At 36.0% G+C, this 24,314-nt stretch overlaps 1 protein-coding gene across 8 annotated transcripts in view; it reads right to left on the bottom strand.

The window, feature by feature from the left end:
• CCDC178 (coiled-coil domain containing 178) overlaps window positions 1-21,949 on the bottom strand; it is a 180,275-nt gene extending 158,326 nt beyond the window's left edge. For 6 of the 8 annotated variants that reach the window (XM_054818661.1, XM_054818665.1, XM_054818667.1 and 3 more), the window contains exons 1-6: window positions 15,710-16,098; window positions 9,938-10,018; window positions 7,875-8,002; window positions 5,778-5,812; window positions 3,528-3,622; window positions 1,978-2,178 (exon numbers count right to left, since the gene is read on the bottom strand). In XM_054818661.1, the coding sequence (XP_054674636.1) occupies window positions 1,978-2,178; window positions 3,528-3,622; window positions 5,778-5,812; window positions 7,875-8,002; window positions 9,938-9,995 (517 nt within the window). In that variant the 5' untranslated portion in view covers window positions 9,996-10,018; window positions 15,710-16,098. Of the gene's footprint in view, window positions 1-1,977; window positions 2,179-3,527; window positions 3,623-3,908; window positions 4,199-5,777; window positions 5,813-7,874; window positions 8,003-9,937; window positions 10,019-15,709; window positions 16,099-21,841 lie in introns of those variants that run through there. The other 2 variants (XM_054818663.1, XM_054818669.1) reach the window with 2 other exon arrangements.
• Window positions 21,950-24,314: the final 2,365 nt, after the last annotated feature.

The raw sequence follows: 24,314 nt of genomic DNA, 5'->3' as shown, positions 1-24,314 counted from the left end.
CAGTAAATTTTGCTGTGTTAACGAGGCAAAAATCACATATTTACATAATTATTATTTCATTGCTACTAAAAGTTAAAGAGACATTGTATGAATATGTGGCTTTTCTACACCATAGAAAGTGATACCTAACATTAAGATTGATAAAATGTGTTTTACTTTGGATTTTTGTTATATGTCAGAGAAGGTAATTTCTGAAGATAGCTTACGTCACTGCAGTTTTCTGAGTGTGCTACAGGACACAGATGCAGCAGGAGTTAGCAACAATTAAGATCAAGGGAAGTCTGAAGAAATAACAGGAATCATTGTCTACTCTGAATAGGTCACGCAAACTCTTAATTAAGAATCTCCTGGGCTTGTAATACTTAGATTAGGAATAATTAGAACATCCCAGAGGGTCTTTTCTCTTTATCCTCTCTTCCATTTTAGCATAACTTTTGTCTTATAGATAATACTATGAAAAGTAATAATCCTGAAAATTACAAAATTACTCCAAGGACACAATGTCATACTGACATAGCCCACTGATAAATCAAGGGAGAAGAGCTGGTTAATTTTCACAGCCAAACTTCATGCTGGTTTATTTTGCCTTTTTTTTTTTTTAACACTGTATTATTGCATATAGTAACAGAATTGAAAATGTGTTAATTATATTCCACTATTCCAAACGTTTGATATTTATAGAGAATGCTAAACAGTAAAGTAAAAGCAACAGGACTGTATAGCAACACACAAAAATGATTTACAGCTGCATCCTTGTAGGTAAGTACATCAAAAAGTAAAAAGTAACATCTCTGCAGCTCAAATCCTGAACTACCATGCCGAAGAATGAAGATGATATTATCAACCTCCTCTTCTCGCAGTTCTGTAAAATTGACCTTTCCACTGCCACAGGATTTTCTCCTGAAAGCAGTTTCTAACCTATCAATGAATTTTACTTCTGATTCTTTATTCAGCCGCCGCCTCTGTTTTCAGGGCATCATAAATTGTCCTTCAGAGGCAATTGCTTTTAAGGAAAGCAATCTCTACAAATTGTTAACACCTTAACACAGGTTTCTCGTTTCCAAGTCAAAAATTAGCCATTGGCTAAAACAAACATACATTTTTCTCATATATTATTAGAGATGTGAATTATTTGACATTTTGCTTTCAGAGGGGTGGGGGAAGCATTTGGTTCTAAACAACTCCTGGCTTGCCCCCATTATACGCTCATTTTCACTCAATGTTTACCCATCTGTAAACAGTTATGGAAGACTCTTGCACTGCCACCACACTCTGGATGGTGAGGTATGTCGAAGATCTCAGGATGATGTGCATCAGAATATACACTAGATTACCAACTATGATTTTACATCCAGGAACCTATTGTTACAAATTATGCAACTTTTCTATAAGTCTAGGCTCAGATGGTACCTGCTTCTGACCATGAGTCAGTACACAAACAGCAAACAGCTGCTAAGTAGCTGCTTTTTTTTCTTTTCTTTTTTCTTTAATTCTATTGTGCAGATGCCAGTTCATCACAAAAGGCAACAGAGAATGTTCTTAGACCCTGGGATTTCAAAGATCCCTATCAATGGTTACGACAAATATTCCTACTAAATATCTAAGTACTTTATTCAACTTCACCACATTTTAATTTTTCTCAAAACAAATTTATTTTTTATTTGTGGTTTAATCTATAGTTTAACTCAAATGCATTATTTTATAATTCTGTTTCAGTTTCTCATTCCTTGCCGCAAACCAAGTTTATTATCATCTTAAGAGTGTCTTGTCTACTCTTATGCTATTTCTAAAGCAGTGCTGAACATTCTATAGTACTTTCCATATTTTTTTTTATTATATATTCAAGTAGACCAAATTCAGAAGACTAAATATTGTACTTCTATTACAGTAAACACAACTACAGTCAAATCATAATTCTTATTCTTGGTAATGAACTGACTGAAAAATAACAAATATTCTTGGTTTCAATACCAATACCTTTTTGCACAGCTGCGGGGAGCTGCTGAAGCCTCCAAAGTGACATGCAATCAATTTTCATGCCAAGCTTTTTCCTTCGCTGTTTCTCCAACTCCAAAGCTTTTTCTGCCTCCTCACGATCAGCCTCCAGCCGCCTAATTAGCTCAGTAACTTCCAATAGCAAAGCTTCTGTTTCCTGCTTCAAGGTTAATGTCTTGCCATCTTCAAAAATACATTAAAAATATTTTTTATGAAAGCTTAATCATATGCTCTTTATTCAAGCTCCATTCTCAACACAAAGTTGGCCTGTTCACGTGTATCACAGTGAGCACAATTGGTTATAGTGCTGTCTTTAAAAATACATTATAATTATTTCTTATAAAGGCTTAAACATACACTTTTTATTCCAGTTTCTTTCTTGATATAAAGCTAGCCTCTTCATGTCTTTCAAGGCAAGCACAACTGGTTATGAACAAAACTTTCACATTCAGTAACATTTTCCTCAGCTTATTTCCAATGCAGAGCGCAACAAAAATGTATTAATAGACATAGTACAAAATTTCCATCTTTGCCTCATTGCTTGGGTAAGTAATCATCCAAATAATAGTACAAGTTCCTAATCATTTCAATTTTTTAAAGAATACTTATTTCATTTTGCTAAGTAAGAATCAATGGCTTCACTGAAGTCTCTGAACCTAAGAATATTCAGTCTAGTATCACAACAGCACTGTCTTACTCGTGATACACATGAATTATCAACATTTCATTCTGTGAAATTTGACTATCAAAAATGCCTGTTATTTGTTTTGATAAACGACTCTTTGAGGTCATCATCCATTGTTCTAATTATTAAAAAAACTAGGAATTATATAAACTAAAGAGTCTGAGACATTTTCATTTTGATTCCACAGTCAGTAATTCCTTAAATTATTTTGATTAAGAACTGCAAGCATTGAAAAGAAGGACAACTACTAAAAATCTGGAACGGAATTTTGGCTTCACTGCCATCAACAGAAATTTTATCACACAATTTACTTACTGCAGGATCGCCTCAGGCTGCTAGTATTTAAAAGGTTGCACATTGATTTAAAAAAAAAATGCTCACAATCTCTTTAATATTTAAAACTTCATTCAAAAATGCATAATCTGATTAAAGATGCATACTGCAAAAACCAGAACTCTACATTGGGAGTACGTTATGAATACCTTGTAACAGCAATGCAGTTACTTGTTTTACAGAAACTACATGAAAAACAAATCTAGAATTTCCAGCAACCAACATAACTAGTTTAGCTGGTTCAAATCCTAGATGGGTTAAATTATAGTATGCATCTAAATACAGAAATGTAAATTATTTTCTTGCAAACAGGATGACTTAATAGTACTTAATATAACATTTAAAATGTATGTGTCTTTCAGCTTGGCAGATGATACAGATTTTAAGGGATACTCACATCATTTACGTGAGCCATATAGCAGGCAACAAGAAACTTATTACAAATGCAAAGCATATATTAAATGAGGATAAGAAACTTTTACCACTCAGACTGAGAATAATGAAAATTTTTTACCTTCACAACATACATCAGCTTCTTTAAAATCCAACTTAGTAGATAATGATAACCAGATATCTTCAATAGATTCAGCACTGACCTGTTTTGTTATCCTGTAGATAAAAGCCACTGACAGTAAAAAAATTTTAGACTGAATTTAAATTAGCATTATTAAGTAAACATTACTTTCAATAAGTCAAAATTTCCTCTCTTGAATCTTACACCTGTAAATGCTGGCTAGTTAAATTAAATAATTGTTTAAAAGCAATGCAAGTCATACAGAAGAATTATTACTTATACAATTCCTATTGTACAATTATTAATTATAAAATATAAATGCTTTTCTCACATTTCTTTACAGAAATACAAGGAACAGATTTCTTTACATCTTGTACTTACACAGATCTTCAAGTTTTGTCCTCATACCCAAGGATTTGCCAAAGAGAAACTGTTGTAGAAAAACTGTTACTCTAAGTTCTGAACATACAGGAGCAATATATGCTATATTTTCCAGACTCTTCTAAGCGGCAGAAGCATTTAGTGCTGTGTCTGTGCAGACACAGATACATTGCCACTGCAGGTCAGATGCAGTTTCAGTTTTATCAGTTTAAGAAAAATCATCACTTGAGGGTTAACAATGAAGAAAAAAGATTTTTTAGAGATACAAAGGAAAAACAATCACGACACAACTCTTAATCAGTTTCCAACAGACAAGCTTTTGAAATCTGGGAGACTCAAAAGCAGAGAGGAGGAGGGCTTCATTAAAATGAGATCAGGACAAATTTAACCTGCGAGTGAGAGAGGGAAAGAAGTAACAAGTAGTCAAAGAAGAATACAAGCAAATCATAGCCCTCAGGTGAACTTATGAGGCTCATTAGCCTACTGGAGTTGAGAACAAGGGGAGGAAGGGTAACGATTACCCACTCATGCCCACGTGTGGCTTAAGGAGCACATACAGGTCCTTCATATGCAGCTAAGATGAAACGAAATCTGCAGTCGCAGACTTACATCGTCTATACATGCATAATGTGAATGTATATATTTGAAAGAATTCCACAAAAAAGTTCCTTTCACCTGAAGAAATAACAGGCAAAAAGTCTATGCCAAAGACAGACCAAAAGAAATACTATTGAAGTCTTACTAGATCAACAGAATATGCATCTAAAGTACAGGGAATAGAACAAAAAATTATGTCCGGTAATGGAAAATACTAAGACAATGGACTGGAAAACTGGTGATGGAAGAGATATCAAATTAGATTACAGAAGCAGGAGTTTGATAAACAGGAGATGGATAAGTAGGTAAACACAAAATCACTTAGTAGGTCTATCTGACATGAAGTAAAAATACACAGACAAATACAGGGTTTGTTGAGCAAAACGGCCAGGACAACAAGCTTAGTGCAAGAGAGAAATTCTCCTCTTCAAACTCCCCTTTTAATCTTTGTAACTAGAACAACATCATAAGATAGCCTGCATCATGAATAATACAGTTAAAACTTACACTTTCAGACTTATTTTGGGTATGTTCTGAGTACTTTTCCTGGAAAACCAGGAGGGGAAAAAAAAAAATCTTGTTTTTTTTTCCCCATCTTATTGCAGTATGTGATGAAGAAATGGCTGTTTCATTCAAACTTTTTTCCTACTCCCTTTTTTAATGTCTTGTCCTCTTCCAGTGTCTAGCTAAGCTGAAACAAAAGTAAATTTAACTCTCTATGCAAATTCAGAAAATTATACACAGTATTTAAAGAACTTCACAAAGATCAAAGTATGCAGAAACATTCAGAATGCTTATACATCATGTTCCAACCCAAAACTTAAAGCAACAAGTTCTTAAAATAAGGACCCTTACTCATATTTACTCATACCTAAATATCTCATATATGTAATATATATACATACCTAAACATCTCATATCTCAATACATGAGGTAATTGGTACGATTGGCACAGTTTCAGAAGTATCAATAACTGAATAACTGTTATCAACAGAAAATCATCACTTAGGTGGGTCCTGAGACCTGCGATTGTCTTGAATCTTTGAAAATTAAACACTGAGTAGGAAAAATATGAGAAATTCTCAATAAAGACTTTTTGTCTTCTGAAGTAACTAGATCCTGCAGACATTAGGAATGTGTTCTATGTTACATAAGAACTTGGGAAACTCTACAGTTCACAGAGCAGACTTGATAGCCAGACGAACATCTCATCAAATAATTACATCAAGACAAATGCATTATTTTGAATTATTTTATATATATGATTCTTACCATGGTATTTTCTCCTCCTTAAACACACAATCGGGCTGCAAAAGCAAAACATAAACTCCATTATACATCTCAGATGTTATACACTTTTTCTGTTTTCTAACAAAGAGCATAACAGGCCACTGAATTTTGTGACATAAGAGGATCTAATGAGTGTACATACAGATGAATGGTTTTTTAGGACTTTTAATTCCTAAAAACTATGCATCTCTAAAAAGTTGGTAATAAACCCCAGGTTTTGTACATACATGTTATGTATTACACAATTTTCTAGAATGCTTTTTAAAAATACCTTAATAAATATTGTTAATTGTATTTTAACTCTTAACCTCTGTACCATGCTTTTAATCTCAAAACTACAGCAGAGATTCTGTCTGAACTTCACATGTTTTTTCTTCATTAGGGCTATGTCTACAACAGTAAATTAAACATAGCCAGAGTTTTCTGGGCCCAGCAACTTGATCATCTACACCATTGTTACTAAATCTTACAGGTACGACCTGCAGTAAGAAACATTGCCACATTCACAAACCACTCCCAAACTGGTTTCAGGCACAGTTCAGGAACTGGAAAGGGTCAGGGACCATTCCTCAAAAGCAGTGCACATAATGTCTGACCTGTTTTGGAGAGTAAGAATTTAACAGTATGGATATAAGGTTTTCCATGTCAGCTGGACACATTGTTGGTAATAACTTTCTAGCAGAGATGTAAATAAATACAGATATAGAAAAGTAAAATCCAAACTCCCTATATATTTGTAGTATAGTCATTTCAGTATATATGCCTAATTTTGCTTTTTAAGAGCATTAATGAAATAGTCATACTATAGCAACCCCACCTTTTCTCCTCTTAACTCACAGTTATAATGATGTCACCATTTAGAGGCCTCAGACTATTTTGAATCTCTGTATATTAAGTAACAAGAACTTAGAAGAGATGTGGAAAATATGCACAAGATTTACACAAACAAATTAAGCTAACATTAAAATGAATAAACATCTGAACATGTCAATGGTTATCCACCTAATTCATGTATATTGATGACAAAATAAAGACACTAAAATAATTTTGCTGTTCTCACATTATTTTAAATAAAGGTGAATGAGGCAATACAAAACTTCCTATCAAATTAATGTCTATACTGTAAATCAAGATATGAGTGTGGTTCATGCACCTTGGATTCTTCAGTATCTATGCTGCAGTTGCAGAAATCTCCCTGCAGAGTAATTTACAGCATTTGTGAAATACTAATCTAAGATAGTTTTCCTGATGTGCTGCTCTGACGACATTATTGTCGGTATTGGAGATAAATTATTTAAATATAACCTATCTGTGCAAGCAGCGATCAGATCTTCTTACTGCAGCGTAGACATATGCAAAATTTATTAACATTTGGAAAACACTTCTCCAGTAAAAGTTAATTATTTAAATTACACTAATCATGTTCTCAAAGAAGTTAATGGGAAGATTTTACTATACTTTAAAATGGTATATACTGCTTGCTTGCTTCATCTACCTACCTGGGTTTTTTAGCTTCCCTTTATCCTTGTTTCTATTCACACAAAAATCTATATAGGCTAGGAAAACATCATTTACTGTTAGAGAAAGAACCCTAACATTTTCAAATTCATGCTTCTCAATATGAGAGTAAAGAAACTTTTTAATCAAGGAATTGTTAAGTACTGTTCGGGCAAAAACATTGTTTACTATAAATGACAGAAAATGGCACGCAGTTCAATTTGGCTATCTACTCAAGATTAGTATCAAAAACTATTTTGCAGACAGTTGATATCATTGAAGCAACTTGACTCTGCGTGCAATTGAATCATCATATATGAATTTACTAATCTTTATGATATCTTGATATTACATAATGATATTGTGATATATTGATTTTAATAAGATAGCTTGATTTGCCAAAACTGTTAAGTAGATGAAAAACACTCATCACTAGTTAAGAAACCTGCTGGGAACTATTTTGGAGAGAACATATGACAGGAAGTTAGTTTTTTATAAAAATCAACATAGAAATCCTATTTAAAAATATATTTGTTCCTATAAAGATAAAAAGCACTTGGCCATTTTCAACCATAAATGTACCTGTTGAAAGCATTTCTCCACCTTTAATTCTAACTCTTGAATGTGATGAATAGCTTTGTTAATACAAGGTAATGGAGTATTTACAAAAGCACAGCTACGTTGCCTTGTGGTGATCCACTCATTCTTATCTGGAGAAAGAAAGAAAATACAGAAGGCTGCTAAACTTCACGTGTGGGCTGATACCAGATTTTCTCACATTTGATTTTCTTCCTTTAATTTGGAACTTGGTAAACTTTGGTCTTGAAATTGACTAAGAGAATATAACAGCTACATCTATTACTGTTCACACTTTTTGCACAACATGTTATTCCTTTTTTAATACCATCTCAAATGCAAGGAGAGAGATTCAAAAATGCCTAAAGAATATGAAGGAATAATTTCAAAGGGATGAGACATGATAAAGGGGGCTAGGGTCAAAATACAATTTGCTGTAACTAATTTTACATAATTAATCCCAAATAAATTGAGTTTGATGATATTACGCTAGTCCTCAGCAAGGATTTTGTTGAAACAGCAAAAATAATACCAGAACCCAAAAAGGCAAAGGTGGCAGCTATTATAGAAACGCCCAGAGCAAAACAGAAAAGGTCACAGGGCCTTAGAGGCAAGCTTAGTCTACTCTTATGTATACAATACCTAGTGCCAGCAAATGTTTACTTCAATCTTATGAAGGGATGAAGTTCCAGGACAGTTGTTCCTGTGCTGGGAATTTAAAGCTACATGACATAAATGAACTGTTTTATGAGAACATATGGATTTCACACTTATGTTTTCTTTAAACTCTGTTAGCCTTATAACCACATCGATAAATGATACTGTGGCATACTATTGAATGTTAACTACTCAATTAATACACAGAATGGGAATCTGACTGCAGAGGTCACTAATGAAAGGTGTCAGGAACCAGAACAAGACACTGAAACTTAGCAGTAGAGCTATTAAAAAGTCTAAGAAGCTGTCCTACAAACATGAAACATTAACCTAATTATGTTCAGGGGGATACAATGCTTTAATGTGCCTTGGAGGTGAACCAAAAATAACAATAACAGTAATAGGGATTAAACTGTAAAATAGAACCAGACAACTTTCATATACAGTCTGTGGATTTGGTTTTGGTTTTGGTTTTTTTTTAAAGAATAATCTCTTAGTGTCTTAATTAAAGTGTCAGCCTAAAACATTAAAATTCTGTAGGTTACATAAGTCTCTTCTAATTTTAGTTTATCATAAACAGTCTTAGTGGAATGGAAAAGATGGTTTGGCAGATTTTGTTTGAAAAGAAAACCCACTAAAATGGATATCAAAATCTATTTCATAGGATCTTGCTCTGCCTGTTTCTAGAGCCAGAAACCTTCGCAGGGTGCCTACACAGCACAATCCTAACAAAGCATACACAGACTTTGTATCTTTCTTGTACTCTAAAGCACAACACAGAAGTTCAGATTTTGGGACCAACATTACTAATTTCCCCTAGCTGCTTCTACTGTTATTATTCTTACATTTTACTAAATTAACATTAATGTTGTTGTAAAAATTATGCTTATTTTCTTTACATCACCAATGCAACTAGTGAGACCACCATTTAAAAAAAAATCTGAATTTTTTTAACAGCCTTAATAAAAAAAGATTACTCTCTTAATACTTTGGTCTTCCTTGGTAAATGCAAACATTTATACATGCATAATCCCTTCGTAAAAGCAAGCTAGAAATACAACTCACTGAGAAAGTGGAATTATTTACAATTTCCTTAAAATATAAAAACTAAATTTAAAAGACAAGTGAAATACAGCAAATTTTGTTTTCAGATAGAAAAGTGAACTATCCTTAGAGGTGGAGTGACACCAGTAAGTCAATACCTAACAATCAAAGTCTACAAATGCATCACTTGTATTAAAGTTTTTCAAGCAGCATGCCGTAAGAACCAAGAAAGAGGACAAGCATTATATAATATTACGAATAAAAAAATATAAGATATTTTATATTTATATATAATTTCTTATATCTTCAATTTAAGCCCTTCATTAAACTATTTGAAAACTGTATAATAGAAGACATATTTGATGTACCTTGGGATGGCTTATTACTGTCCTCAGAAGAACAGGAAAATGACTCTGTTTCAAACATTATTGCTGGCAGCACTTTTCAGCCTAATGATTAAAAAAATAATAATACATATATATATATACATACACATATACACATTTTAAAAACTCTTATTTTCATCAGCAAGAAAATGTATTTCATCAGTGATATATCTACAGTATTTTTAAAAGTTAGCAAATCCATTTTCTCTTTTCCTACTAAGGGAAAAGCAGCAATTAAACAGTTGATGGAAGTACAAATCACACAGTGATTACTCTTTAAGTAAAGAAATTACAGTTAAAAAGCAAATCAAAAACATGATCCCCAAATTTCAACCTACGTGGCCAGGCTTTTTAAATTATACAGGTTATTTTAGAGCCTATCACGACAGTGGTAACCAACACTAACTAGAAAAATGTGAAAATCAAAATAGATAACCTATGAGATTAATTTTAATTAAGAAACTGTCCATGGCAGGGAGGTCCATAAACCTGTAGTCTGAAACATTGTCACCTCAATGGACAGAAGACACATACAAGAGGAAAATAATGTACCTATTTGCATATAAACTTGTAACTCAGATTTACTACAGTAAACAAAACCAACATTATTTATTTATAATTTACATAATTCAGAAAAATAATACTGGCTGAAAATGTAGGTAGTTAAGCCTCAGGACATCAAGCTGAGGTAATTTACCAACATATTTTATCACCCTTAAAATTCATACATTTGACAAATAACTGTATTGCCATACAGAGGTACAGGTGGACACCTCCCACTCCCTACGCCCCCAGCTTGTGCAATTGGCGTATTAGACGTCCACAGTAAATTGTGGCTTCCAACTACTATCAACTTACAAAAACTGACTAGTAAAAAAAGCAAAAAAACCCCACCAACACCTATATTACAGTCTTCATCAATATAAAATACTGGAAACAAATATCGCATAGATCCTAGATTTTAGCATTCCGTATTCTTGTTAGTAGTAGTATTAAAAAATAGACATACATTTATTCCAAATTCTCTGAAACAGAAAATAGTCGCCTAAGAGCCCAACTGGATGGACAGACAGAGAAAACAAAGAGCAAGACCAAAATACACTCTTCACACTCCCCACACCTCAGATTATTGATCCACCAAACTCAAACTCAAGTCTGTTCCAAAGAGTTGTTGGAAGAATGTAAGAGTACCACGCTTGCCAAAAGAAACGCTGAGCCCACGGCTGATCTTCTACATGAACTTCCATGCACTGCACTGCAGACAGCATTATTGCTCTGTTACCACAACAAACTAATTGACTTGGAAACTCTGAACGATACCAACAAAACCTTTCAAACTGAAGCTATCAGAAAGATTATTTTAAATTAAATAAAGTACATAATACATATAACAACGTTTCAAGTTACCACATTTTCAACTATGCAACTCTCCTTAGGAAATGTATGGAAAATGTATTATATGAGCCATTCCTGCATGTCATTTGCACATTAATACCTATTTTTTCCAAGTTTGGTGGCTTTTTCAATTTCCTGAAACAATTATTGCCAATGGTGGGACTCAATGTTGTTCAAAGAAACATGCTAGCTTGGCAAGCAGGAATTTTTAAGTATATCTCTGACAGGATGTCAGCTTCTTGGACTCTGCAAAGCGATATTCTACTCTCCTACAGGCTCATCCTGACAGTCAGTCCAGATGGACCATATTAGCTCCAACAAGCAGTATAAAAGAATCTGAAACTCTCAGCAAGTCAGAGAGAATAAGTATTGACAGACAGAACAGCTCTAGAGGAAAGAGGAGAAAAATACTATATACGAAAGGATGAAATCCAGAAAAAAAGCTTAAGACAGTTTCAATTTGTTGTTGTTTATATAGCCAGTAATACATCTGGAACAAGGTATGAACAGACTATTATCTGATACGCGAGCATGCGTTAAGAAAAAGGTGAGAACATCACTTGCCTGATAAGGAAACATATACACAACACAAAGAAGCATTCCACTGTACATAACAACCCAGTGAAAAAAATATATTGGACAAATCTGCAGTTGATGACAAAAGTATCATTTCAATCTGAGGCTTGGAAAAAAAAATAGTCAGCATGTACTTCATTCAGTATCTGTTGAAAATCTTAGCCTCAATATATATAAATATTAGACTATTCACAGGTGTAGCTATTAAAATACAAATAAGAAAATTCTTTTATATGGTTCTATCCTGAAAAAATAAGCCAATTTCAGTGCGTTACAACCCACAATTCTGTAATACATACCTCTGACCTTCAGGAAGTGTTATTCTGCACAAACTTGTACAGAATTGAAACTAACTTTCTCGCTCTGACAAAGATAACCAATACGTTAGTCATATTACTAATACGGCTTATTTTTTCAGGATAGAACCATATAAAAGAAATTTTTTATTTGTATTTTCCTTGTATGTATTACTTTATACTACTCCATAAAGAAGGAGGAACAAGAGCATTGTGAATCTTTCATCAGGTATATGTATATATATATTTATAAAAATATATTACATTGCATATATTGTTCAATATGACTAAAGCTAAAATAAACACACACAACATTTTATTTGTTTTCTTGGTACTTTACTATAACAGAAATAATTTGTCAGCTGCTAAAAATAAATTTCTAATACCAACATTGCAAATAGAAGGATGAGGAACTAACAAAATTTTTGTTAAAAGCAAAATCCTTGATAATGTTTTTTCAATGAAAGAGATGCGAATCCAGGTGTTAGAATTTCTATCCACATATCATAAGCTAGTACTACTACATCTCATCAAAAATGCCATTCTCCAGGCAGATTCTTGGGATATTCATAAATGTGCTTCATAAAAAGCTTATTCTATAAGAACCTTTTTCTCATCAACTCCCATACTTATCTCTTCACCAAAAGTCTAATTCACTATTAAGTAAACTAAGTGCGAATTGAGATTATCTACCTCATGAGCACAATAGATACGGCCAAATCACAGGAGAATTTTGTTTAAAATGTTCTCATTGATTCCTGCTTCCCTGTGACTATGTCATTTGTTTCGGAATTTTTCCTCCTTCCCCAAAATGCAGTCAGCATAAATAAAAATTATAAACTAATTCATAGTTAAAAGGACCTAACATTCCATGAAAAATCTTCACTTTATTCTATCATTTCCTGACCTCCATGTGTTAACTTTCTACAAATACAGCATTTTACCATTTGGTTTTAGGGTCCTATAATTTCTTGCACAATTTCTGCCTATTCTCAGGTGATGCAGTGAATCCTTTTAACCACTGAAATGCAGCCCAGGTTTACTTCAGAATATGCAGAAGGGGATTAACGTCCCTGAAATTATTCCCCTAAGCTACAATTAGTGCAGATATTTCAAAATAGTACACAGCACTGTTTAAATAGCAGTTTGCAGCATTAAAACGTGTTACAGTAGTAGTAAGGTCTCACACTTGAAAACAAGGCTTCATGTAGAATTTTATGGGCTGGCTAATATAAACCACCAACTCTAATAAAAAGATTATCATTATTATTAAAAGCAACAACAGACAGGAAAAAATCCTTAGGTTCTTTGTTGTATTTTATTCCTTTCACAGGAACAAGATCCCAATAACTAGTCCATTATGCCAGCCACTTTAAGAAGGGAATTAAGATCAAATAATGTACTGTCACAAACTTCTAGTGGTATTCACAACCAAAAATATTACAGCTGAGATCTTACTACTATCATATAAATACCTGAAATAGTTCTGTATCAAAATCAATTTGATTTTTTTCCAGTATTCCACTGTTCTTGTGGTTCATTCCAGCTAATCTGCAGCTCAAATAAACTTAATCCCTATTGGTTTTCCACAGATCTTAGTGCAAATATGAACTCTAAACAAACAAACCAACCCACAGACAATTAAATAGGATGAAAAACAAGGAAACAAGGACACTGGAAATCTGTAATAGGTAAGGGAATTAAATCCAGGTATTCTGTGCCACAGTCATGAACAATACACTTTGACTTTCTCCATATATTCTTGAGTTCTGCCTCTCTGACATGAATCAGAAAAGATAAATTATACTTCTGCCAAGCAGTATTGAGAAAATAAATACTTCACTGTTAAGAGATGTTCACATTCTGCAACATGGGTCCACATAAACCATAACTATCTCTGACTAAAGGTGCTACCTAATCTACTATTTCAGTGTCCCTCCTCGCACATTCCAAGGCCAGAAACAAAACAACAGGAGGATTACTATTCTCTTCCTTATTCCTGCGAGATCAAAGAGATCTGATAGTAGTAGGAACAATCTCCCTGCTCAAGTAAAAACTAATTCAATTCAATTGTTAGAAATGAGCACCCAAAATTCTATTACCACAAGAATCATCCAAATACGTTTTAAAGATGATTACTACCAATGTTCACGCTACTGAGCATGTTAGTTATTTGATCTGTCCCCTTACACGATTAAAATATCATGTACTATAGCACAATATTTTTGCAAAGATTATTAAATCTTAAACCTACCATCTTCCATTCTGTTGTATATGTCTAAATGAAATACAGTGAATATTGGTTACCATAGTAACCACAGAACTGAAGAAATTTAGTTTTGGCATAATTGCTGCATATGTTCATACAAATCACATCTCTTATTCTAAGCATTAGAAATGAAGACACTTTTGAACTTCATTTTTTAAAAATAGAGTAATGAAAAAACCAAAAAATTAGATCAAGTATTTATAGACATAATGCAACATATTCTTAATTCACTCATTCACTTTTCTTTTATAATTAGAGTATATTTTCTTGCATTCTATTAAACCATTTAGTTAAATACTATTTAAGCTATCTTTTTATTTATTGATAATTAAGCCAGTTCCAGTTTTGTCATTAAAGTCAAAATATTATTTTAGAATAATAAATACATTATTAGTCAAATATCCAGAAATGGCTAAAGAAATTTCAGCAAAAATAAACAACCCCAAAAGCCTGTGACAAACTTATTTTGTTTTTTGCACTTGCAATGAGGTTCACATTGAATAAGGATGAATGTACTTGTTTCTTTAGTTTCAAGAAACAGTAGAAAAGGAAAAAGCGCTCTAGTCATGCTGACAGTCTTAACAACAGCATAATTTTCTCAGCAGCATTAAAAAACACGCATTCAGCAGGAACAAATTAACTCAATTCAACCAGCCTGTGAATTAGCTACAAACTCCTCTCCACTTCCTTATCAGCTCCCAGAATGAATCTTAAATGTCTCAAAAAACACCCATCCCCAAAACAAACCCACAAACCCACAGGTCAGATGAACAGTAGGATAGCTGAATTTCTGTTTTTACTTCAACACTAGAATTCTTTCATCCCTTCCCTTCTCTAGCTTTGTTTGCTCAATAATTTCCTTCTTATTCAGTTGTTTCAGAGCTACCTTATACTTATCAAGTTCATTACCATCGGCACCTTTCATTTTAATATTCAGAAATACAAACAATTTCAGAAGGAGTTTGGTAATACAGAACAGATAAACAGACTGTTTATAAATTGTAGTTAAAAATAACAGAGAGAGGCCATCTCTGCTTGAAAGCTTTAAATCTTGGAAACTTAAAAGTCTTTTCATAAGCTGTCACATACACTGCACAAAAATCTGTAATCAGCCAATACACTGCAACAAGGAAATGCAAAGTAAAAGTCCAAGAATTTGTTTAGCACACAGTATCATGCTTCTAGCTTGAAGTACCAACAATATCATTTTTGGTTTACCTTCTCTCTTCAGACCTTCCTGGCATGAATGGGTCAAGGTCTTAACGAACTTGTGGAACTGATCCACCCAAATTTTGAAGGATATAACAGGTTCTCCAAAAAAAAGAAGATAAAACAGGAATAATGGATGCATGAAAAATCATATTATTTGAAAGAATCGCTATTTATTAAGTGATGGTCTCACTAATGTTACAAAGAAGAGAGAAGAAACTACTAAAAACATTTTACAGCCAAAAAAACTACCCAGCATCCCATGACCATTAGAATCAGTACAGTCTGGTCTTCCATGGATTTTTGTGCAACATTCCCTCACAAAAGCCCAACTCCCCTCAGTGTCATGGAGCCTGACCAGCACAGCTTCCTTTGGTATGCCTTTCTGGGCACCTGCATAGGACTGGTTGGAGCTTGGCTGGCTAACCAAGACACAAGTGGATTAGTCAGCTGACTGGTACCCTACAGGATATGTAAAGAGCTACTTTATAACTCTTTCAGATAAGGAAATAATTTCGGTCTTTCTTCCCGTTACTTAGCTGCCAATTTTCATGAAACTTGGAAGAACTTAACATCTTTGAGACTCCTACCCATCTGTCAAATCTGGTTGGAACAGACAAAAGCTACTGGAGGACAGGCACTGGCAGATCATATACAGTGACAGCGTACACTTTCTTAGATATACCAAAAAACCCTCTTTAATTGCAGGCTACCTAAAGTGACTGCCTTCATTTATTTCATAATGTTTCCATTAAAGTATATTTTGTAGGAATCTTAAACATCACTATTTTAGAAGTCATGCAGATAAAGGAGAAAAAGATGGCATTTTGTCTAAAATAAAGAACAACGTAGAAAAAAGACAAAAACAAATGAAAGAAGAAAGTGTGAGGGTGCTGACAACACTAAAGAAAAGCAGATGGCATAGGGCATTCAAGGAATGAAAGGTCCTTGCAAGGCAAAGCTGGAAAACATATATTAAGCAGTAGGGAAAGGGAGTTAGTAAGAAGACACAAAGATGACAAAGTAAATGAGAGCTAAAGGGAAAAAAAACCCCCAAGACTGAAGAAGCCTAGCTGCCAAAACTGGAATGGAACAATATAAGTAAAAATTACAGAGGATCTGAAAAGAAAAACATAAATTTGTTATTTATTATTTAATTATTTATTATTATTTGTTTTATTATTTAATTAAACACTTTAAAAGTACCATGATAGAACAGAAGGGATACAACTAGGTAGAAACTTTATTTTCTTTTTAGTAATGACAGAAGTGTAGTAGAATGTGAAAACAGATTCCATTTGCAAAATAATGCCTCTGTGGCTTGAAAGATCTAAGGCAGTTTCAACTAAATCTAAACTATTTCTGACAGATGCTTGTCAAATCTGTTTTAAAATCTTTTAGTGACCATTTCTAGCAGATGTCTAAGCAAACTTAAACCAAACTTAACCACCCTTGCCATTAGTTAGCCATCCTAATGTATAATATAATCTCCTTGTCATATCTATATGGACACTGAAAAGAACAGATTGCCTTCATCTTGTAAACAACTTCTTAAACATTTGAGAACTGCAATATTTTTCCTTCTCTACACTAAACAGAACAAATTCTAATTTTTCACACATGCACACACACACATACACCCCACCCAGAGATTATACTTTCCAATGGTTTTTCTACTCTCTTCCTCCAAATTCTCCCCAACTGGTCCAGGTCTTTCCAGGCATATATCCTAAAGAGGCCAAAGCCTTCCAGCTGATGCTTCATGAGTACTAAGAAGGACGAAGTATTATTCAATGCTTTTGGTTTCATATCCTGACACAACCCTTACTTCTATTACAACAGCATGCTACTGGTTTTCACATTTAGCACTTCAACCTTTTGCAACCTTGCCTTGCCTTTTCTTCTCCTCTGTACATGTTATTTCTGCTAATGGATAGTACTTTCTACTTGCTCTTACTGATTTCCATCCTATTTACTGACTTTGTGAGAGTATTTCAAAATCCAAACGATCCTGTCCTCCAAAGTGGTTGCAGCTCCTCCCAGCGAGACATTGTGTCCAAACTGATAAAGAATACATGCCGACAGTATTATTCACAGAATACCTCCATTGTTCTACAGAGCTATGTGTAAGACATGGTTTGTGCCTAACATGACAATGCTATGCTCTTTCAAAGATAAAAAATGGAGAAATAAACTTTGTAAAATGCTGATCCATCTCTATTTGATTTCCCATTTTAAGCTGTATGTATTTTATTACTTTATGTTTCAGAGGGACTTGAAGTTAAATAGTAATTTTAGCCATTATGTATATTATATAAATAGTTCAGTTGCAAAGATTAGAGAAACAACATGAGTTGAAAATTTGGCAGGATCATACAATCTATTGCAAATAAAAAAGGGAACACAACACACTACTAAATAATATGAAATTGCATCTGTGTGTTTTCTAGTTTAAAGAGAAGATCTTGCCAAATTCCAAATCGAGTGCTGAGTAACTATAAACACATTCTTGTTCAGTTGGACTAAGATGTATTTTGTGGCATTGCTCAGATCTTAGCAGCTAATTAATTCTCCATGCCATATAGAAGTCCTGTTTAAAAAGAAAATTAATATGAAAGTATGTTTGAATTATACAGTATAAGATTGCTTTTTTATAAGGTTTCAACATTAAAGGAAAGACTAATTTATACAATTCAATATAGCTACATTAAGAGTACATTCTTGTACCTGTCCTGCAATATAACTCTGGAAGACGACAGCTCTGAGACAAAGCTCTGTATGACAGGAAAATTAAAAACCAAACCAATAAACAAAAAGACTAAAAAGGTAATGATAATTACAAAATCAACAATATCCCCAGGCTGACTGGAGCTGTTGTGCACTCAAACTAATTCTTTCTCACCATCTACATTCCAAAGTGAGACATCCTAAACCATAAAACTTTTATCTAGGAAATGTGACCATCACCTTTACTTAGTGTTTGTGCTCCATGATTTAGCAATTCAACTTTAATTTTCAAAGAAAGCTAAAAACACACAATAAAATGAATAAATTTTTTTTTAAACTTTAGATGAGATTTTATTACATATTTGAGCAAAAATAATGCAGGAAAGTGGAGGGGTTATTGCTAGATTTACTCTGTCTGTAAATTTCTGCTTCACCACAGAATTGTTCTCAATACATAATAGTGCACACCATGGACACAGTTCAAAGATCATATAAACACCCATTTTTTGCTAGAGAGTTTAATTTTTTATCCATATGCACAGACTGGCATAATTCTCAGTGCGTTTACTCTCCTTAATGGCAGTGATCAACTACGCCACTACAAAGCCCTTTTAGATGCATGCAGTTAGCTTATTGTTATGAGAATTACTGTAATGCATTATCTACCTCAGCACAGTTCATGGCACAAGTTTTATGTATAGACAAGTCCTTTCCAAGTTAAATAGGAAGACCCTAAGCGATCCAGATTTTGTCAGTATTCATTGTTAAGCTGTTTCTCATTTACACAGTGAAGGGAACTGATTCAGAAAACCAGAAAAGTTCTGTAAATTATCTAATGTTCAACTTTGGGATACAGACTTCAAAGCCAGTTAAAATAATTTTGCCTACATACTATCTAAACTCATTGGTTTCACGCTGCAATTATTACAAAGATCCTAACAGTATACAAAATCAGGAACCCCACACAAAGGTAGAATAGGTAAGTAGACCTCTATATTAGGAGATTTTATCACTTTACAAATAATGAACATTTTTAACCATTTGATTTATGTTCCAACTCCAAACTCTCTTTTAACATCAAGTGCAATGCTTCAGTGGCCACCTTGTAATATCATGGAAAATAATTTTACTGTCATTAAGGTCAATTTCCCTAGAACTTCAATGGGATCTTAAAATATGATAGCAAATATTTTGGGCCACTATTGCAGTATTAACTTTTGATGTTAGTGTGGATAGCAATCTTCCAAATGATACTTCTCCAAAACTGCATCAAGTACTGAAAGAAGAACAGGAAATTTCTGTCTCATGTCCAAATTGAAATAAAAGTTCTAACATCACCCTTCAAAAGGGGACCCTTTCCCTCATTCTGTCTTCATGTCGACAGTTTCAGACCTACCTGTCCTATTATGCAAGGTATCAAACCTGAAACAATCATCTAGAGTGCAGTTACTACTACCATGTCCTCTTTTTATATAACTGCATCTGAAAGCTCTTTACAAAATGGCTTAGAAAAGGCTACCAATAAAGCAGATCATCGTATCCGCATCGTAATACAAGATCTTAAAGTCAGATATTTTACCGACATAAAACTGTAATCTCACATAGCCTGTAAGCTCTGAAAAGATGAAAGCATTTACAAAAATTTAGAGCCCCTCAGTAGGGAAGAAGGCTTAAGAGACACATGTATCCATTTTGTAGATTTCTTTATTTAATAGTGGCACTATCTCACTAGAGACAGCCATGCTGCAACTCCACGAGGAATAACCTTAAAGGGCTGCAAATCAAACACCTCCAAAACCTTAGTAAACCTCTGAATTCCCAAAAGCATATTCAAAAAGGATCTCATTGTGTTAGCAAACATACTCAATTTTCCAGTTGGGGCAATTTGAGAGAAAATGATCAGTCCCAAAATGATCATATACTGGATTTTTATTTGGGACCATGACCAACCCCTCAACTTCCAATATACATCTCAATATGATCAATACAGAAAAACAAGAAGGGATTGCTTGCTTGGAGTATACTCTGCTGAAGCACAACAGTTAAGCCTACAGTGCTTTATAATATTTTTTTTTACGTATTTCCTCAATATATTCACCTACGCTCCCATGATCACAGTGACCAAAACTTGACAACCCTATGATCTCTTAGAAGTCCACTAAGCCTTCTCTGTCCCAAATTCCCTCACTCCTCATTAATTGTTTTTCCAAAGAAATAAGAAGACAGACAGAAATTAGAGGTCAATCACCATCATTGTAGTAACAGCCACCTCTTCCTTCCATAAGGTTTTCAAAATACCTTCTTCAAAGTCTATTCTACTTTGGTATGGTGTTACTATGGAGCGAAACTAAGAGATTCCATTCTTCAAAAACCAACCCAAGAGCTTTTGGAGGATAATAAAATTCTGGAGTAACTCCCATAACAAGTTCTCCTGTGTTTTCTAGCCTTATGCATTTTGCTTTTTAAAGAGAGAAAAAACTAAGAGACAGAATAAGTGCTATACCCTCTGCAGAGGAAAAAAAAAATAATAATAAAACTCTCCTCTTCAGTAGTGACTCATCACATTCTTGAGCCTGTGCAAAATGTTATGTATTTGAAACTTGGAAAAGGAAGGCTTAAAACTCTTCTAAGTTATAGATCAGAAAGTTTCTTATACTCCTTCAATCAGCTAAGAACTCAGCAGTAAGAGGGCAGAGCCTATTTAGGTATATAAGCTGAAAAATCAGATCTCTCAAAGATGCTTTAGCTGCTGCATCGAGCATTGCAAAAAGAAAAGGGGATTAATTCCAGAAGCCCCAACAAGCCATTCTAACTGAACCTCTTCCCAGAGCAGAGATGCCCCAATGCTTCTGCAGCGGGTATGTACCCTCCACTCAAGTACTTTCCCAGGCTTCAGTCAGACACCTCCAAAGCCGCAAGCTGCTGAAGACAAAGACCGTTACTTTGGCTTATTCTTCCACCACAACGCAGTGAATGAGATAGAACTGGAGGTGCCAAACGCCGCCCTGTGTAAGTTAACGCCGCCGGGCGCCGTCCGCGGCCACAAGCGGAACTCCGAAGGAGCGATGAGGCCGCGGGGCCGCCGCAGCGGGGAGAGGCCCCGCACATCCCCCGCGGCGGCGGAGCCCACAGGCACGGCCGGGGCCCAGCCAGCAGCACCCGCCGAGCTTCTCGCTTGGAGGACGATAAAATACAACCTCAGGGCACCTGTCCCGCATCGAGCCCGGCAGCACTGCGCCCGCCACCCGGACACCCCCCCCCCCGAGCGGGAGGCGGCAACGGCCTGGCTCCCCCCGCCGCCTCTCCTCTGTGCGGCACCCAGCCGGGCCGGCCGAGGATCTGTTGCCCCCGCTACGCTCCCGCCGCCGGCAACACAGCTGGCTGGCGGCCCCAGCCCCGCCTCCCGGTACTCACGGCTCCGGCTGGGCGCCCGCCGCGGCCAGGCGGGAGGAGGGAGGAGGGGGGCAGGCTGCCAGCCGCCGCCGCCGCGTCCCGCCCGGCGTCCCTTAGCCTGTTTCCCTGGCAACGGCGGCAGCGCGCGGGACTAACAGCGGGGGCGGCGGGCGACCCACCGGCGCGTCGCTCCCTCGGCGGGGCCGGCCGAGGCCGTTCCCGATTCTCACCGGGGGGAAGCGGGAAGGAGAGACCCTCCGACGGCTGCCCAAGGGAGGCGGCCGGGGCCCGCGGTGGCCGGCGAGGGGGTGTGAGAGGCGGGCGGCGGCGGAGGGGGAGAGTGTTGCGAGGGGCCGCTCACCTCAGCCCCGCATGCCTCTTATTTCTTGAGGGAGCTCAATAAGCCGGGGGGTGTAAGGCTGCCCGCACACTGTCCGACTTTCTTTCCCTGCAGGGAATTCCGTATTTAAAGATCCTTCTGTCCCGCAGGGAAAGCCGGAACCCACTCCGTGCCCCACAGCTGACAGCTCGCTGTTCGCCAGCTTGGGGTGCCTGCACGGCCAGCGCTGCGAAACCATCTCATTTTCACGTTTCCAGTTAAAACTTTGCTGCTGAGCTTGATTGTGCAATGAAAATTTTTAATGATTGACAGTGCTCCACAGTCCAAAATTTGGGAACTACTGTTTTGAAGAATAGCGCCAATCCTTGCCTGTTTAATTCTTTCCTATACAAATTATTAGCTACGAACCAATGTGGCCCAGACCAGTCCCCATGGTTGCTGCCAGCCCTGATTATTAAAATCCACTCCCGGAAATTCTTGCACAATGGTATAATGATGTGAGAAGCCATTTCACTCAAATTTAAGTAGAGACTAGGACTCATAGAGGGTTCAAATGGGACTTAATTAAATCTAGGTTTCCCTCATGAGAAGTATATGCTCAGCCTTCTATACTTTTATTTTAAAGGTAGAAGGTTAAAATTAAGTTAGAGAAATAGGCAAAGTTTGCCTCACTTGTATTTACTCCTAGATTGCCCTTTGTTTTCTTTTGGCACTTTGTACCATACCAAGAAAAAAAAGTCAGAGAAATTTAGGACACAATCCAAAAATCACTTTCCCCTGCATTCTGTGTCCTTCTCATGACTTCTTTGTGTTGTCTTTATGAGCATTCTAGTATGTTCAACTTCGGTGTGTATGTTTTTAATGAGAAAAAAAGAAGAGGTTTGATGAAGTGTGTACCTTACCTCACCTTACTTCCTCACAGAATATTAGTGAAGACAAGATGTAAGTAGCTTTTATTTTAGTGAAACCAGGTGAGGTAAAACCCATGTGACTTTGTCTCAAAGGAAGCTAATGGTATGCTGGGCTGCATTAGGAGGAATGTTGCCAGCAGGTCGAACGAGGCGATCCTTCCCCTCTGTTAAGTGCTGATGAGGCCACACCTGGAGTACTGGGTCCAGTTCTGGGCTCCCAAGTACAAGAGAGACATGGACATACTGGAGAAAGGGTCATGAAGATGATGAAGGGACTGGAGCATCTCTCACCTGGGGAAAGGCTGACAGAGCTGGGACCGTTCAGCCAAGAAAAGAGAAGGCTCGGGGGGATCTCATCAATGTGTATAAATACTTGAAGAGAGGTTGCAAAGAGGATGGAGCCAGGCTTTCGTCAGTGGTGCCCAGTGACAGGACCAGAGGCAGTGGACACAAACCAAAACACAGGAGGTTCTCTCTGAACATCAGGAAATCCTACTTTACTGTGAGGGTGACTGAGCACTGGTGCAGGCTGCCCATGGAGGTTGTGAAGTCTCCATCTTTGGAGATATTCAAAAGCTGCTTGGAAACAGTCCTGGGCAAATGGCTCGAGAGGTCCCTTCCAACTTCAGCCATTCTGTGATTCATGCAATGGGGGAATTAATAGCATTGGCACTCTGTGGAATTCAGAACTACCCTTATCTCTCTAATGATGTCGCATTGAGATACGTATCTCAAATAAATACCCTTTTGCAGAGAACAAAAAAATATCCGTCAGTACTGAAGAAAGCTGTGGGGCAGCAGTTATCGGGAGAAGAAATACCATGTTCCTAGATATTTTATAGGCTTTGAAATCACAATTTTAACCTTGAGATAATTATCTTTACCAAGACTGAAGAAAGGAGGTAGGTAAAGGTGATAGATACTGCATTTTTACTTTTCCAGGCTAAATCCAGGGCTTCAGACCCCCAAGCTGTTGCACTTATTTCTCATATCACTACTTATTTGGCAATACACAATTTCTGCCACCTTCTAGGCTTTTCCAAGGAAAAAGGAAACCAGTCTTGAAGCAATAAAAGGAGCTCTTTTGAGTCACAAATGTATGACAAGTTTTGCTGTTACTGTGTTTGATCTTGTGGAGTAGTTATTGATCTTGGTAACTATTGTGAAACAAAGAATATGCTGTCTAATCTTTTGATTTCTATCATAAGAGTATTGTGGTCATCCTTAGTTGTAGATTTCTTAA

This window comes from Grus americana, chromosome 2 (genome assembly GCF_028858705.1).
Source record: "Grus americana isolate bGruAme1 chromosome 2, bGruAme1.mat, whole genome shotgun sequence".
Lineage (NCBI taxonomy): Eukaryota > Metazoa > Chordata > Aves > Gruiformes > Gruidae > Grus > Grus americana.
Note: the sequence above shows the minus strand (reverse complement) of the source record. Positions and strands in the feature narration are given on the sequence as shown.